Source organism: Prinia subflava, chromosome 3 (genome assembly GCF_021018805.1).
Source record: "Prinia subflava isolate CZ2003 ecotype Zambia chromosome 3, Cam_Psub_1.2, whole genome shotgun sequence".
NCBI lineage: Eukaryota > Metazoa > Chordata > Aves > Passeriformes > Cisticolidae > Prinia > Prinia subflava.
In genome coordinates this window covers 74,296,852-74,313,477 of record NC_086249.1, presented here as the reverse complement: position 1 = coordinate 74,313,477, position 16,626 = coordinate 74,296,852, and the positions used below count along the sequence as shown (strand labels likewise).

At 39.0% G+C, this 16,626-nt stretch overlaps 1 protein-coding gene across 2 annotated transcripts in view; it reads left to right on the top strand.

Annotated features, from left to right (window-relative positions):
- RP2 (RP2 activator of ARL3 GTPase) overlaps positions 1-16,039 on the top strand; it is a 33,134-nt gene extending 17,095 nt beyond the window's left edge. For both annotated transcript variants that reach the window (XM_063392497.1, XM_063392496.1), the window contains 4 exons: positions 8,298-8,963; positions 10,627-10,741; positions 11,917-12,002; positions 13,418-16,039. In XM_063392497.1, coding sequence (XP_063248567.1) covers positions 8,298-8,963; positions 10,627-10,741; positions 11,917-12,002; positions 13,418-13,501 — 951 coding nt within the window. In that variant the 3' untranslated portion in view covers positions 13,502-16,039. The remainder of the gene's footprint in view (positions 1-8,297; positions 8,964-10,626; positions 10,742-11,916; positions 12,003-13,417) is intronic.
- Positions 16,040-16,626: the final 587 nt, after the last annotated feature.

Genomic DNA, 16,626 nt, shown 5'->3' with positions numbered 1-16,626 from the left:
GGCAGTCCTGGAACACCGCGGGTCCCCTGCGTGCGTGCTTCACTCGGGAAACCGGGATGGATGGCTGGGAGCTGCTTGTGCCCGGGAGAGTCCCGCACCTGGCATCGCAGAGGAGGCGTAAAACTCGTGCCGTGTGTCCTGACAGGCTGTATTGATTCTTCCTGCTTGGGTGTTTGCGTTGTTGGTTTGCTTGGGTTTTAAGGTTTTTGTTTATTTGTTTGTTTCTTTTTTAAAGAGGAAGTAGAATTAGCTTATTAGCCCATAAAATGACAGATGAAGACAAATAGACAAATCTTTTCCCTGCTGTTTCCAGACCTCCTGGGGGCAGTCATGGAGACTCAAGAGGAAAAGCATTTAAATGCTGGATAAAGTGTATTTCTTCCTAGCCCCATTTCAAGTTTCACTTCCTAAATATATGATGACACTGTAGCCCTACTAGGCCTCCCTTCCTTGCCTCTCCAGCTGCCTTCGGGCGGGGGAAGCAGAAACTGGGGCAGGTGATAAACTTAATTGATGTGGTTTCAACAAACAAAATCCTCAAACCTTAGGCCATATTTTACAAGTACAGAAAAGAAAATGTGTGAGCTTATTTGAATGTTTAGCTTGCTTGTTTTTTAAACTTGGCCAGGTGCTCTAGGGTGTCCCTTGAGTCTTCCAAGTAGATTAAGACAAGCTTAGATGGAGATGAGCTAGAGAGTGTGTGCGTGGCCTGGAGGAATTGGTTCCTCGAGGATAAAGATGAGCAATCGGTGTTGGGCTTGTTGCTTTGAATGGATAGCGGATATTTAGGGAGCAGACAGAGAAGGGGAGGATAACCTCCTGTCGCTTGTATGGAGAGTATTCTCACAGCAGCAGGGGCTGTAGTGAAGCCATATTTTAAAGGGACAGAACAAAACTTAGTCTGTGTAAAAGTAAATTACTAAATCAGCCTTTGGAATAATATCTTCTAATTTTAGAGCAAATTCACCAGCTAAAGCTCAACAGGTGTGAGAATTTTTACCCCATCTACTTATATACAGCTAACCTTGAAAACTAAGAGGGAAAGTCAGGATATAGAAAGACTTGTTTCAGAGAATAGCCGGCCTTGTTGCTAAGGAGATGATTGTTGTTAACTTGCTGCAAGGAGGCTCAAGCTAACATATGAAACTGTTACAGCACCAACAATCTATCTCTGGAGTAAAAAAAGCTGCAGTCATGTATTGCATGTGAAACTTCCTCCTTTTTTATAAAAGACTCTTAGAAACCAGAAGAATCAGCAAGTTTGGGCTGTGCTAGTGAACTGTCTGAACCATCAAATTAGCTGCCTAATTTTCTACTGTACAGCCTAAGAATGGCTATTTAATGTCTAAGTAAACTTCTCTTGCTCTTTGCAGCCTTGTTTTTCATTGGGTTTTTGGGGTGTAAAATTAATACATTAAGCCAGGAAAGCACCTGGAGTCACCTTATCTTAGGTGAAGGAGTACTGAGCACTTGATGCACTAAACTTGTTGATCCCAGTTTGTATTAAGTGATATCCTGTCAGTGTTAATGTAGTAGCTTTAAATGTTGTCTGTGATACCTTGCCCTGTTGTCTATTGCTTTCTCATTTCTGATGCTTCACATATACTTATTTATTTCACAAGTTTATATTTGTACGCAAAGTTAAATTAAAGTCAGTTGGCGAACTTGTGGCATCAAGTCTCCTTTTTGTTCATCAAGTGCATTGAATCGTATTCTAAACCCTGAAAACCTCAACTCTGTCAACAGATGTGCTAAATTGTCTTTTGATGTTTATTTCCACCATTTGGGTTGGGGATGTGTTTCTGCTTTTAGGCTCTCCTACTCAGTGATGCAGTTGTGGTTATATAGTGCAGCTTTACAAGCAGGTTTGGCAATTGTCTGTAGTTCTTGTAAGCTATGCTGTGTATGTTCTTGCAGGTGAGTATGTCTTGCTTCTCAGACACTCCAGCTGTCTTCCTGTAAACTAATGCCATGCTAACACAGCAGAAAAATGTAGGCACACTTGTGTGCATATTTAGGGATGTGATTTAGGGATGTGTAGAGGGGTGACTGAACCTGAGGGGTTCCTCCAACAAAACTATTTCTTCTGCTTCTGAAGGACATCTTTGCTAGTTGAGCCTATTTTAAGCATGTTATGATGGAAAAAGATGATTAGTATTGATACTGTCTGCTAGTGTAGCCCTAGACAAAGAGCAATGTGATGATATCCCAGTGACCATGTAACTCTTGTGTAATCGTCCCTAAAAAGGACCATGTGATAGAAAATTCTAAATAGAAAATATTATAAGATGCCGATAGTTGAATTGAAATTAAGGAAAGTGTATGACTTTGAGAAGCCTTTTCAGATTTGTGTGTGACTTTATTAAGTGAGGACAGAAGTTTTAAGGTGTGCAAAATTTAATCAAATTTAGATTGCACTGTAAATCTACTGGAGTCTCTGTAATGCTTACAAAGCCTTGGGTTCAGAGAACTGTGTGAGGATTATTTATGGCACAGTAGAAAAACCAAAGGATCATATTATCTTGAAAACAGAAAGGAGAAGGATGAATATTCAGTTTCTTGGTGCTCTGGGACTCTGAATCCATGAGTGTAAGTAGAGCACAGTTTATTCCAGAGTCTGTTATTACTACATTGCATGCTGAGGACTTATTATGTCTCTTGATGTCTTTGGGCTGTCATGAGAGTCTCTTTCTGACCAAGTGTGGTGGTGCTCAGCCCTTCTCAGCCTTGTTCAGCTAGCTTTCCACTTGGACTGTTTTCCTTTCCCACTGTATGACTAACAGCAGTAACTGAATGTGGGGATGTACAGACAGGAACTGGGGCCTTTGAGTCTTGTGATGGCAGATACACTCATGACCTCCACAGAAGAAGAAACACAGATAGCTGCATCATCTTTTTTGCTGTTGTATTACGTTCAAAGAAGTAGGATTAGATTAATTATGATCACAGTGGCATTTAGAGCTTAGAGGGACTTTCCTTCCCAGATATTTTTTTTTTACTTTTAGGAGGAACAAATAAAGTTTTGCTTTATGTCAACTGACTTGCAACTTAACTGGTTTAGCTGATAGGAAACATGCAGCCTCACCATTGTTATTGTGCTGTGTGGCTGTATTTAAACAGTTAAAAAACCTCAAGAGGTTAAACTTTTTGCCCAAATCATAGACATTCTTTTGTTAGTCACCTTACATTTGAGGATTCTTCATGAGTGGTCTGAGCTGAATTTGATATCTTGAATTGTCTAGATCTTGTTTAGGTAGCCACTTTGTATTTTATTTTGGAATATTAATAAAATAACTTTTTTTTTTCTCTAAACAATTAATTATTTTGCCCTCAAATCCCGTGTATCTCCCTCATGCTTCCTGATGCACCAGAAGAACTACTGCTGTGTTTCTCAAAATGTGGTCAGATCAACTGAGAAACAGTCAGAAGGTTAATATTAAGCAATATTTCCAGTTAGATCAAATACAGGCCTGTGGTACCTTCCTTTCTTCTCTCACTTTTTCTGTACGTAGTATTTGGCTGTGGTTTGCTGAATGTGAATGACCATTTTATGCTGTTATGGGCATTATGGAAAAGCACGAAGATTATCAAGAATAGAATGAAATGAGCATTCAGGCTGTTGTATTGGCCACTTTTAATGTCAGGGTGTGCAGGAGACACTCCAAAATGAAAAACTGTTCGTTAGTGACAGGAACCTGCACTGTTCTTTCCACCTTTTCTTGTTGTGCAAGAATCTTGAAATCTGCCAGCGGGTGAGCAGCTTCAACAAGCAATCTCCAGAGGATGTTGCAACTCATTACTTGAGGGCACCAAACCCATGCAAGTATGAATATGCAGAAGTGTCTAGGCCTGGGAATGCACTTTGCTTTCTTATTTCTCTTATGTTAATTCCCCTGCTGACAAAAATAGTGCTTAAAGCTTCTTAAGTTGGTGTGCACACCTCATAGGTGCAGCTTTTAATGTCACTGGGTCAGCAGCCAACTTTTGTATGTTATCAGCTGTATATAAATTCATTTCTGAACTGCCATCTGTAGTGACTTAGAGAGATAGGGGATGATTTTTTGAGAATTATATTTAAAAGAGAAGACCTTAGTGTAGTGGTTTAAAAATACTTTACAAACTGTTAACTCAGCAGCCTAGACACGGGTAACTAGAGGAGAACTGTAACCTGTTAAGAGCAGCAGTACCTGCTCATATTTGTAGGGGCGTGTCACTGTTGAATGAAACTCCTTCCCTGATGGACCCTGTGAAAAAGTCTTGCTAAGACGTGAACACGTTTTCCAATTTAAACTAATGGCAGAAACATTTCAAGATGATGGGATCCTTTATGATTCTAGGTACAGTTACCACTAACAACTGTGAAGGTCTGGTACTTCCAAGCCTTTTTCCAAATAGGAGCTACCCAGTTTTGGTGCCAGTAAACTGGATAATGGTGGCTGAAGAGATGGACGTCATGTGCGGCTTTCACATAGCCTCTGACCTCCTTGCAAGGCAAGTGTTTGCAGGAAGGAAAGCTGCTTAATGCACCTTGCACTTGTAACAGGATGTCCTAGAGCTGTAAGCAGCCATGACAAACTTGTTTGCCTTCTCTTCTCTCCTTTTGTTTGTTCTTTAAAATCCTTGCTCTTTACAATTTGTGCTCTAGCCCTTTGTAATAGACCTCTCACCAATGTAATTGACAATCAAACATTAGGCTTTTGTGATTGTTTTGAGAAGGAAAAATATTAGCCCTGTAAGAAGGTAGGTCATTCTATGGAGTAATTCCTGGTCCAGTGTATAGCCACTTCAGTTAGAAGGCTTCAACTCTTGAGCTGTGCCAATATCTATTAATGTATGACTCTTATCTAGTCCAAGAACTCTTTAAATTCAGCTGAAAATATTAAAAGTTACTGCTGTGACTATTTTCACCTTTTGAACTTATATCAGCCTGGGGAAAAAAAAGACTTTTAAAAAAATTCTTAAGGGCTGTAGAGTAAAGCATCTGTCTGGGTGAGATGGGTGGATTTAGACAAAGTTTTTTTAAACTTTATACAAATACAAAGGACAAGTAGATGAGTTATCAAATAGCTGAGTTTTCTTGACCTGCCACGTGCTTAAAATTATACAGCCAAATGAATGGGCAGAGAAATGTACATAGCCCTGGCTATGGTTGTATAAGACTACAGATGTTACTTTCTTCAGTTTCTTTTGGCTTTCCTAGCTTTTGGTTTTCCTCTTTTTGCTATGTTGCCAAGACAGAGCTTAAGAAGCAGCTGGTTTTCACTGTCAGGGGAAGGAAGGTGGTTGCAGTGATTTAATATTAACCTGCTGATGATACCTGAAGACTTCAGAGGTGGTGAACATGAACCAGGAAGGCCAATGGCATCCTGGCTTGTATCAAAAGTCGTGTGACCAGCAGGACTGGGGCCATGAACTGCACTTGGCACTGTTGAGGTTTTACCTCAATCCTTACTTCAAGAAAGACACTGAAGTGCTGGAGCGTGTCCAGAGAAGAGCAATGGAGCTGGCGAAGGGTCTGGAGCACAAGTGTGATCAGAAGCAGCTGAGGGAGCTGTGGCTGTTTAGTTGGAAGAAAAGGAGGCTCAGAGGAGACCTTATTGCTCCCCACAACCACCTGAAAGGAGGCTGTAGGAGGTCAGAGTTGGTCTCTTCTCCCAAGTACCTAGTGATAGAACAAGATGAAAAGGCCTCAAATTGTTCCGGGGAGGCTTAGATTGGACATGAGGAAAAATTTCTTCATGGAAAAAGTTGGAAGAGGCATCCCAGGGAAGTGGTTGAGTCACCATCCCTGGTGGTATTTAAAAGATGTGTAGATGTGGCAGCTGGGGACATGGTTTAGTGCTGGACTTGGCAGTGCCACGTTAATGGTTGCACTCAATGGACTTAGAGGTCTTTTCCAATTCTGTAATCCTATGAGCATGTTGGATGCATCCTTAAAATGGTTCTGCCTTCAGGCCTGTTTCTCTTCAGGCATGTTTCTTTTACCCAGGAGAAGTGAAATATTTATATCTGCTATAGTCTTATTTCCCTCCTCTCAGGGGCAATAACCCAGTGGGGGGAGAGAGTATAAAATCTATTTCATGCAGTCCCTCTGGTCTGTACTGCAGTGTTAATCAATAAATTCTCTTAGTCTTTAAAAGGATAATTGCAAAGCAAAATTAATGGAAATGTGCAAATTCCCTGGCATGGTCAACAAACTGGGAAGTAAAAGCTGTGTCAGGGTGGAACTCTTAGCTCTGGAAAATAGTCAAATAAAGAGGAGCTCCTGAATCTGATAATAAGCTGAAAATTTATCTTTAACTTGACTACTATTCTTACTCAAAACCTCTCATACTGTTTATAAACTGTGAGTTTGCTGACTAACCAGTGTTTTTTCACCTAGGCCTAAATAAACTTGCTAAGTGAAGTTTCACACCTCCTTTCAAAGGCCACAGGGTAGGATGAGCTAGTGCTGCTTCAGAGGCTTTGCAGAGTAGAGCAATTCGGGAAGATGTGCTTAGGTTCCAAGTCTCAAAAAAGCTGTAAGTTCTGGAAACACTGAACTTCTCATTCCTAAGAGAAGTAACTGTTCCTCTGTGCCTCTTTTGAAAGCAGTAAGTCTGTCTCCTGTGGTTATTTAAGAAAAACCCAACACCCAACACACAGATATACACAAACACCCATAAGTGTTCTAGTAGATGCCTGGGAAGAATATGTCCAAAAGCAATTTTAATATTTATATTCTCAAGTAAGAGAGAATATGAGGGTAAGTAACTTGTTTATTTGATCAAATATGTAACATTACTTGAGACTGAAGACCTTGGACAGTTTGAATCCAAGGCATGCTGTGTGACTGAGTCTCCATGAGGTGTCCCTTATCTTTTAAGTCTCCCAATTTTATTTGTAACACTTCCAGCTAACTTTCCCAGATGTATACTAATGGTATTAAATATGATTGAGGAGACAATTCTGGACGCCATCTTCATTGTCTCAGCTTGCATTTTATTTGGAAGATTTATCAGCTGCAAGCCTCCTTTCCTGCCTGAAGGTCATATGTGTTGCATAGAACGAAATTTAGAATATCAGCTGGTAGAGGTTTTTAGCTTCCTTTGGCTGTTCCAGTCAAAAGCTATCTAGGCTGGTTTAATGAATGTGTGATGCTAGCCCATCCTGGTTTATACCTTTTGCTGGTCTCTAAATATTGTGTCAATGTTTGATATGCTAGGAAGAAATTTTTTGAGGAATTGGACTACACCGAAACTGTGGTAATGCATGATAACTGATTATGGTACAGCAAATTTTAGGAGCCTCAAGGCAGATAATCAAATACCAGGCTGGTGAAGTGGTCTTGTGTTAGTCATTCACTTGCACATTTCCAAGTGCTATTTTAATAAGCTTTCACAAGAGGGCAGAGTAGAATTTGCTCCAGGAATTGTAGTTGGCTTGAGACATATCTAGAAATAAGCCAGCTCAGATTCCTTTGCTTCTAGGACAGCATGGGCTGTATTATTCATGCTTTCCACCTGTATTGCATCCATCCTAGGTGCTGTGTGGCTCATGAGTTGCTGCTCCCTAAGGGAGAGTCCCAGGGAAAGCCACAGCCTCTCCTAAGTGTTCTGCCCCAGCGAGATGGATGCTGGAGTGTGGAGGAGATCTGCAAACATGCCCCCTGTACCACCACTGCCAGTTTTTGCTTCTTGGACATAGCTAAAGCAATCTCGTATGTTTTGTTAGCACAAAAATCTTATTCTTAGCACAAGATAATGCTGTGGTGCAGATTAATGAGCTCTCTGTAGTTTGCAAACATAATAGAGAAGATACTGCTTGGCAGCAACAAGGTTTCCTTGCAATATGTTGAGGTGCAGTAAAATATGACCAAGAAAGCTACTCAAAAAGCAAATACTGTGTATCTCCAGCTTTATGAATCTGTAAGTATGCTGGGCAATTTATTTTTTACAGTTCCTACTCAGAACCATCATACTTGTTGAAACAGTTTAGAGTCCACAGTTAAAACTAGCTCCCCTTGACCCTTTCTTTATTAGAGGACAAACTGAGGTTTTGTTGTTTTTTTTTAAATTCTCCTGGAGCATCTCAGAACTGTAGTTTCATTTCTAAGTTGTATCTCAATACTGTGTGTTCCAGTAGTTTAGCTAAAGTAGTTGCTTCTGATCTTTCATCACTCATTGAAAACCCTTGTGGCACTTTATCCTGTACAATTCAGTGGTACTTCAATCAGTGCAAGTCACTGGGCATTTAGCCTTATAATATTCTCTGCATTTGCAGAATTTAACCTTTTTTAAATTTTATTCTTCCTTCAGATTGACCCCAAAGATTACACGTTTTCCGGACTCAAAAATGAAACTGTTGGTCGACTGCCTGGAAAAGTAGCAGGACAACAATTTGTCATACAGGACTGTGAGAACTGTAAAATCTACATCTTTGACCATTCTGCTACAATCACGATTGATGACTGTGTAAATTGCCAAATCTTTTTAGGACCAGTAAAAGGCAGCGTGTTTTTCCGTGACTGCAAAGATTGTAAATGTGTGGTTGCCTGCCAACAGTTCCGCACGCGGGACTGCAGAAAACTGGAGGTGTTCTTGTGCTGTGCCACCCAGCCCATTATCGAGTCCTCCTCAGGTATGAAGTTTGGATGTTTCCAGTACTATTATCCTGAGCTCGCTTTACAATTTAAAGATGCTGGTCTGAGTATCTTCAATAACACATGGAGCAACATCCACGACTTTACCCCTGTGTCTGGAGAAAATAACTGGGGCCTTTTGCCTGAAACTGCTGTGGTCCAAGATTATGTTCCTCTGCCCAGCTCTGAGGAGCTGAAAGCTGTCAGGGTTTCTACTGATGCTACAAAGAGCATAATACCAATAACTCGAGGGCGGAGACAGAAAAACAGCGATGAATTGTGTTTGGCCGTGTTTTTTGCTGGTGACTACACAACTGCAAATGCCAGGAAGTTAATTGATGAGGTAAGCAACCTTTATCTTCATTCAGGTTTTTCAATTCCTAATTAAACTTTCCTCTGGACAGCCTCTGATTCTCCCTGAAGGGGGAATATAGAGGTGCTGTTTTTCTACTGACCATACTGATCAATGGCATTATTTAAAACCTTAAAGCAAGATAAGAGACTGAATCTCATTTGATCAGTCCGTTGCTGCACAGTTGACATTCTTTGAGTAGCACATCTGTCCTCAAACCATTCTGGTGTACTTTTCCATCATGGCACAGCAAAGCTATGCTCTGAAGAAAATGTGTAGCTGATTTGATAAACTTGGTCAAATATAGGGTAAGTGATTGATAATGCTTGTGAAAGGGATGTGACTGATTAACTTGTTAGCTTATTGTCCTGAAAGTCTCAGCTAACAAAAGTTTGTCTTGAAAGTTTTCCTAGCACTACAAGAGAGTAAAAAAAAAAAACAAACCCAAAAAACACACACAAAAAAACCTCAAAACAAACAAAAAACAACCCATGTCATCCACTGTTGGAACTTTTTTTTCTGAAAGGGGCAGTGAGTGTCATGGCTGGTCAGCTGTCTTCAATGACTTAAATAGCTTTTTTATTGGTCTTTTTTCCCCCCTTTTCTTTTTTTTTCCTTCTGTGAGACAGCAGCTTCCAAGCTTGGCTGAGTTTGTACTTTCCTGGGGCTAAAACTTGGGAGTGGCTGGCTGCTTTCACCATCCTCAAGTGTCAAGGATGTGACAGAGCAGAGCCAGTAGCCATGGGCTACAGCATCTGAGAGTGGTATCTGCAAAAGCTGCTGATCACAGTGTTGTGTGATCAACTGAACATCTGGTGGAGCTCTTTCCTTTGGGTTTTTATCTGCAAGGAAAGAAAGCTGTAGGGTGTCTTCTTGCCTCCCCACTGCCCAGTGGGACTTTTATGGGATTGCGTTACTGAGTTACTTGGGTGAAGGGAGATAATGATACTTACGGGTGGTTTCTTTTCTGATGAAGGAATAGCTACAGGGGGAGGGTAATAGATGTGTTCCCCTCTGTTAGTAGTTATTTAGAATAAGAGTTAAGAAGATGCAAGAGGACTAGTTAGTGAGTTTCTGTGGAAATTTAACTGTTCTGTAGATTAGTGGATGTTGTGGAAGTAAAAATGTATTTGCTCCTTTTCCACAAGCTTTTACTTTCATATTAGATGTGGAGTAAAAAAGAGGGGGTGGGATGTGTATGTATGTTTTCAAACATTGGTAACTATTGTTCCAAAACTGAAAACTTCAGCAGTGGATAGATGGGAGTTTGAGCTAATGCTTGATTGAACGATTGCAGACTAAAGAGAACTGACTGCAGGTTTCCAGATGCTGAATGCCTTTAACTCCCATTAGTTTCTGCTTGTGAGGGATTGTGGGGAAAAACACATATCCCTGGGCCCTAATGTATAAAACAAAAACATTCACATTTATTCCTCTAGGTGCACTAGGGCAGAGGAGAAAATCTGGATGAATGGAATGAAAATAAACAGAGGTGTAGAAAAAGCATATGGTCTCTGGAAAAAGCAAAAAGGGTCCCTTTGGTCTGAGACTTAATGTGTATGGGAAAAATGAGTCCATTACAGTGTAATGTGGATACTCAAGTTGAACTCTGCCTTAGAAGCATTTTTAACATAAATTCTTTCTCTGTTAACAGATGACTGGTAAAGGCTTTCAGCTGGTACAGACTAAAGAAGTCTTAATGAAGGCAGAGGATGCTCACAGAGTTTTCCAGCAGAATGCATTAGAATTCATTCCACTGCTGGAAAAAGGTCAGTTTGTGTTTTCTTTCTCCTCTTGATGTAGAAATCTGTCACTAGAGAGTTCTGGAGAGGAAAAAGGAACAAAGGACAAATTTGTATTTCAAGGGCATACTGTAAAACCTGTGGAGATGAGTTTTGGAAGCCTCAGTGAGGCCCTAAACCAGCCAAAACTTCTGAAGGCATCAGAAATTAGTTATTTCACATGTATTTTGTGTTTCTGCTCCCCCTCTAGTGGTCCAACTGCATAGCTCAGGAGCAGTGGCACATGCAGATCTGCCTGGAGTGGTCAAAAAAAGCTTATGCTTTTAGACTATTTCTAACTTGTCAACAGTGCTGCTCAACCACTGAGCTGTTCCATGTTTCTGTATAAATTATTTAAGCAAATCAGTATGGGCGTACATAAAGCAGATAAGTGTTTAAAATTCTTGTTTATAACTGGTGCACTGTCAGAGCATTTCAAAAACCTTCCTATTGATATGGCTGCAGTTGGATTTTGTCTCTGCTTGCAGAAGTATTGACATCTTGCTATCTGTTATATGCTAAAGCTCACTACACATTCCCAAACTTGGTAGCAACATGCAGTTTTTTTCATGGTGACATGAGAGGTCTGTGATGCTCATTGCAAGAACAGGACAAAAGTCATTGCACTTTTAAGATGATAGCCTAGATTATGGGCTATATTGCAGTCATGTGGGAAGAAATACCATTTCAGAATGAAACCAGAGAAAGCAAATCTGCAAATAGTGGGTGAGAATATGTCTAAAAATCAGGCAATTCGTTATCTTGGGACTGAGGCAAAAATGCTTGAATGACTCAGTCCCACTCCAGATGTCTGTGAAATGGCTTACTATTTGAGCAGCATAGTCTGACTCACTTCCATGATGCCTTGCACTCCTTAGCATTTTTGTGCTATTGCTGCCTTTCAAGAAGTAAAACTGGAATCCTGCCCAAATCTGAGGGGAAAAAAAAAAAAAAAAGGCAGCATGGAATTGCAGATAACACTGTACTTTTTTTTGTAACATGTTTAAGTCTTTTTAATTCTTTATCTGCTGTTATGGAGCTGCTCAAGCAAAAAAACCCAAAATGCTTCTTGCAAGCTTCACAATTCCCTATGGGTTGAGAAATGTACTGTTTCAATTCCAAGCTTAAATGTACTATTGATTTTAGATGACACTGTTTTCTAGGTCCAGTGGTTGCTTTGGAATTCAATGGAGATGGTGCTGTGGAACAATGTCAAAGCACTATAAATGAAGTTTTTAGTGGGACCAAGGTAAGCTGGTGTATTGCTTAATTCACAGAAAGTATTGCAGAATGTTTGAGCTATTTCATGGTCAAGATATAGTGTTGACATACTACACAGTCTTTTTAGGTTCATGGGTAGTAAAAGTGGAATATCCTTTTGTTCTTGTTTTGGTTTTTTTTTGTCTTCAAAACACAAGTTACTTGTTGGTGACAAGAAAATTGTCCTAGGAAAGAGAGTTCTGAATTCCCATATCCACTGAAGAGTGCAAGATTTCCATTTAAAACTGTTATTTCACATAATAGCAAAATCAAGTTCTAGAATTATAGGACAAAAAAGTTCCACTTCAAGTCTTGGATTTAGTCACTTAACTTTGTGGTGTCCTGTCTATTAAACCATGACAAAGATAATATGATGAGATTTCAACTTTTTTCCATGTTTACTTTTGCTGTGTAGGATACCACAGAATGCCTTCCTTCAAAGACAGTGTTCTTATTTCTTCTGTTAACTTCTTTCACTTTAGCTTCTTTACACCACACCTCTTTCCTTGCTGTTCCCTTTCTCTAAATGGCAATGGTTTTGAGAAAGTTTATGGAAACATTTAGAGCACTCCTGATAACAGGAGAGTGACAAATCCTTTGCTTTCAGGCAGCTGTTCAAGTGCCAGGAGGAAGACTAGAATGTCTTTGAAACACAGTGTCCATGAAGCTCCTTGCTGTCTTTCAGTTCCTTTCAAAAGACTTACTTAGAGCTGCCCAGTTTCTGGAAAACAGTCATCTTGTAATAAGTTATCTCATTTAATTTTTTGATTGAGGCTATTCCTTGCATGTTGAAATGGATGAACAACCACAATGGTCTCTGTTACACTCAACTGTTTGGGTATTGCCTAAGAAAACTGTTGTCGATCTGCTGAAAGCTTTCAAAGATGACTGTCCTGGAGCTTGGACTTTCACATACATTGATAAATCTTGAAAAATGTAAAAGTCATTGAAGTTACATTTTAAAAAATAGTCATCTGCTGGAGAAGCAGTGAAGTTTTTTTAAGGGTAATATAGTACTAAGAAGTCTGTCCTACAAACTCTCTGTTAAAGGAAAGTAATAATCTAAGGATTTTGTGTATTTATTTTTCCTCTGCTTTCCTGGAGAGAGTTGACTTTACCAATCAAAATACCTCTAAATAGATGCTAGCTGAAGCTGTGACCCCTGAATAATGAAGCTTCAAAGTCCTGATCCTGAAGGCAAGGGTTAGTGCAGCATGTGTGCATGGAAAGGGAGATGATAACAAATGGTGGCTCCATCAGGGCTTGCTACTAGGATTTGTTCTCTCATGCAGTGGGGGAACCAACAGAGTTGTGTCTCTCACGAAATGCAAGACTAAAAATAAGCATTACTGATTCCAAATGAGCATGACTGATGCATAACTATTTTCTTGTTTATTGAAACAGGTTTTTGTATCGGAAAGCAAAGCATCGGCATCTCAGGATGTAGACAATTTCTACAACTTTGCTGACATGCAGATGGGAATGTGAAGTTTAGCATCAAGGTGCTCACACACGGTTTGTCTCAGCACTTGGATGTCACTTGGCTTGAATATCGCAGTAGTTTTGTTATTTAGTTTTGTATTTCTCATACATCTCTTTTATAAAGCCACTGGTGGTTTTTAATACCATGTTATCTGAACTGGAGTAAACTGCATAGCTAGCCATGTGCATTGTGTTTGAAACTGAAGTTTAACTTCAAAAACAATTGAGCTTTTCTACTAACTTTTTTACAGTCATTTCTAAACATCTGTTGACACTTGAATGTTTCTTGACAACATCTAATGGTTATATATATTTTAAAAGTGCAATGCTGATCCAAGTTTGATGCAGTAGTAATTGTTATCTTTCACTCAGACACATTGTTTGGAAAGTGTATTTATGTGAAACTTGCCCTTCAAAATTTTCCCACATGCAAATTTGTCTTCACTGGGGGTCCAGGAAGGAAGTTGTGGTCGTTGACTTTTTCTGAAAGCTTAGTCTGAAATGAATTGTCCTTGTAGCATGCTTTCAAAAGCAGTTTGTGACTTTGGTTTACTCTGCTTTAGCACACTTTTTGAATAGAATTGTTTGCAGCGGCATTTACGGTGAGAGTTGTTACAACAGCATTCTGCTAAGTGAGCACTTGCCAGGCTTTTCTGCTTTGAGGTGAATCCTGAGCATGAGTGCTGTGCTGAAGCTGCTCTAAGGTCTGCTCAGGTTCTTTGGCGACACAGCTGCCTCTGGCACTGCCAGCTTACACATGGAATATACAGGAGGTTTCTTTGCACTTGGAGCAATAAACCTCTGGCATATTGTTGTTTGCTAGAAGGGACATAGCCAGTAGTCAGAGAAGGACTTTGATGGCATTAAACCCCCCTTCTTCATTGCTAGACCCCAGGAGAAGGCTTTTACATGCAGAAGTATATAGAAAGTGCTGTAAAGTGCTACACACTGCCATAGGATTTATTTTGTATTCATTCTAAAGACAGACTGAAGAAGTGCTACCAGCATTTTGAGATATGCATTTGAATAGCGTTCAGTAATAATGCTTATTGCTAAATAATGCATATTAGAATGCAAATCTATATGGATATTAAAGATATGATTGAATTATTTTTTGCATATTATATCATTACTGATTTCTCTACATGAACTTAAAGCTTTAGTCCAGGTTTCCAAGCCCGCTGTAATACTTGAACCAACTGTGCATGCAGACACACAAAACCAAATTTCACAATTAAAACATGGCTTGTCAGTTTGCATAGCCTTTACAATTCACTGAATGGATTGGGTCTGTGTTGAGGTGCTAAAGCAATTTCTTCATTGTGGTCATCCATCAAAATAGAAGATCTTGCAAATCTTAACTGAAAATGAGTTTTGACTCATCAGTTTCACAGCTCTGGAGCTCCAAAGTGGGTGGCTAAAAACACATCTCTAATTTTTTTTTTGAATTAGCACATGAAAGAATCTCTTCGTCTGAAATTCATAATTCTGTAATGCCCAAGAGAGGTTCTGAACTGTCATTTTGTTGCTACTGGGAAAATGCCTACCATTAGTTTAAACTAGAGAATATCTCCTTAGGACTTCTTGTTATAGTTATGCATAGATTAAATAAGGAAGAATATCTCCTGAATAAACTACACAATTGGTGTACTGGAGGTAAGAATATGCCACTTCTTTGAAATGTTTTTATTTGACAAAGTGAAAGAAAATCAAGCCACCACCAGAATCCAACTGGTAGCAGAAATTACCACTTACTTGCACTTAGCCAGCCAGGATTTTTTTTTTTTTTTTTTTTTTTTTTTGGTAAGTGTGAGGTGAAACTGTAAAAAGAACTAAAAATTTTATCTTGCTCTCCGAAGTAGTAGCACAACTCATCAGTCAACATTTACAGGAATTAATCTAGATATGCACAGTAAATGTATTATTTTGGTATGGACCAAAATATATATATTTGGTATGGACATTGTAATTGTATAATGTACTTCAGAGCTGTCATTGGGTGACTTGTATTGGCAGTACATATACCAGACTACCTTGGTCTCTAAACTTTTACATATAATATTTTCAAAGTTACATGCTGACATATGATTATGTGTATGGTCATTGCTTATTTTTTGTATCATCAACCTGCTCTGGGAACAAAGTGCTAAATGGACTTTTGTGACTTCTTTTGCTGGAGGACAGGATGATTAATTGAAAATTAATCTAGGCTTGAAACAGCGGAATAACCTTTCTACATGCTGGGAAAGAGCAGTGTTGCACATTTTTTTTCTTTAACATGGATGGTCTGTTTACCGACATCAAGAATTTTTAATTAAAAAATCTCTAAATAATGAAGGAATTTCTCAATCATTTATCTATCTTTTGATTTCCATTTCTTGCTAATAGGTGTTAAGAACATTTCTATTTTAAAGAGTCAGGAATGCTTTGCATTACAGGATGGTACGTGTTTCATGTATTCTTTGTACATTTCTTGTGTAGCTTTTATTGTAATTTGTATTACACTGTGAATGTGATTCATAATAAACATTTGAAATATTTGAACACTGGATTCTGAAGACTTTTTAAAATTATAGTATATTGAGAAACAATTACACTATGGTAGGTATAAAAACTGATTGCCATGTTTAAACAGGAATATATCTTGAAATAGATACTCATAGCTAATTGAAAATAAGCATTAATTCCCTAGGCATTCATCCTCTGGAAAAGGTGATTTTTTGGCAGCAGGGAGTTTTCCTCAGTCAGAGATGGTAGTGCTTATAATAGTGAAATTGTTAATTTAGAAAGCAGGTCCATTTAATATCTGAAAATCGGTAAAATCCTTCTGAAAATAGGTAAACATTTAATAAATTTCCAAATGTGGCTTTAAACTGGTGAGAAACGTGACTTTTCCAAGCAGAGATGGTCTAGGGTAACTCTCCCTAAGCATAAGTGTTTGGAAAGAATGTAAAGTACTGTATCAATACAATTGTCTTTTGAATATATTGAATAAAATTGTGAAGCTTTAAAGTATCAAAGCTTTTGGTTTACATTTAGCTATTATTGTACAATTTTACAGTCTAAAAACCATCTGGTTATCCCAGTTGGATCCAAGTTGCCCAATAATCTTTTTTTGTATGTAGTATCTG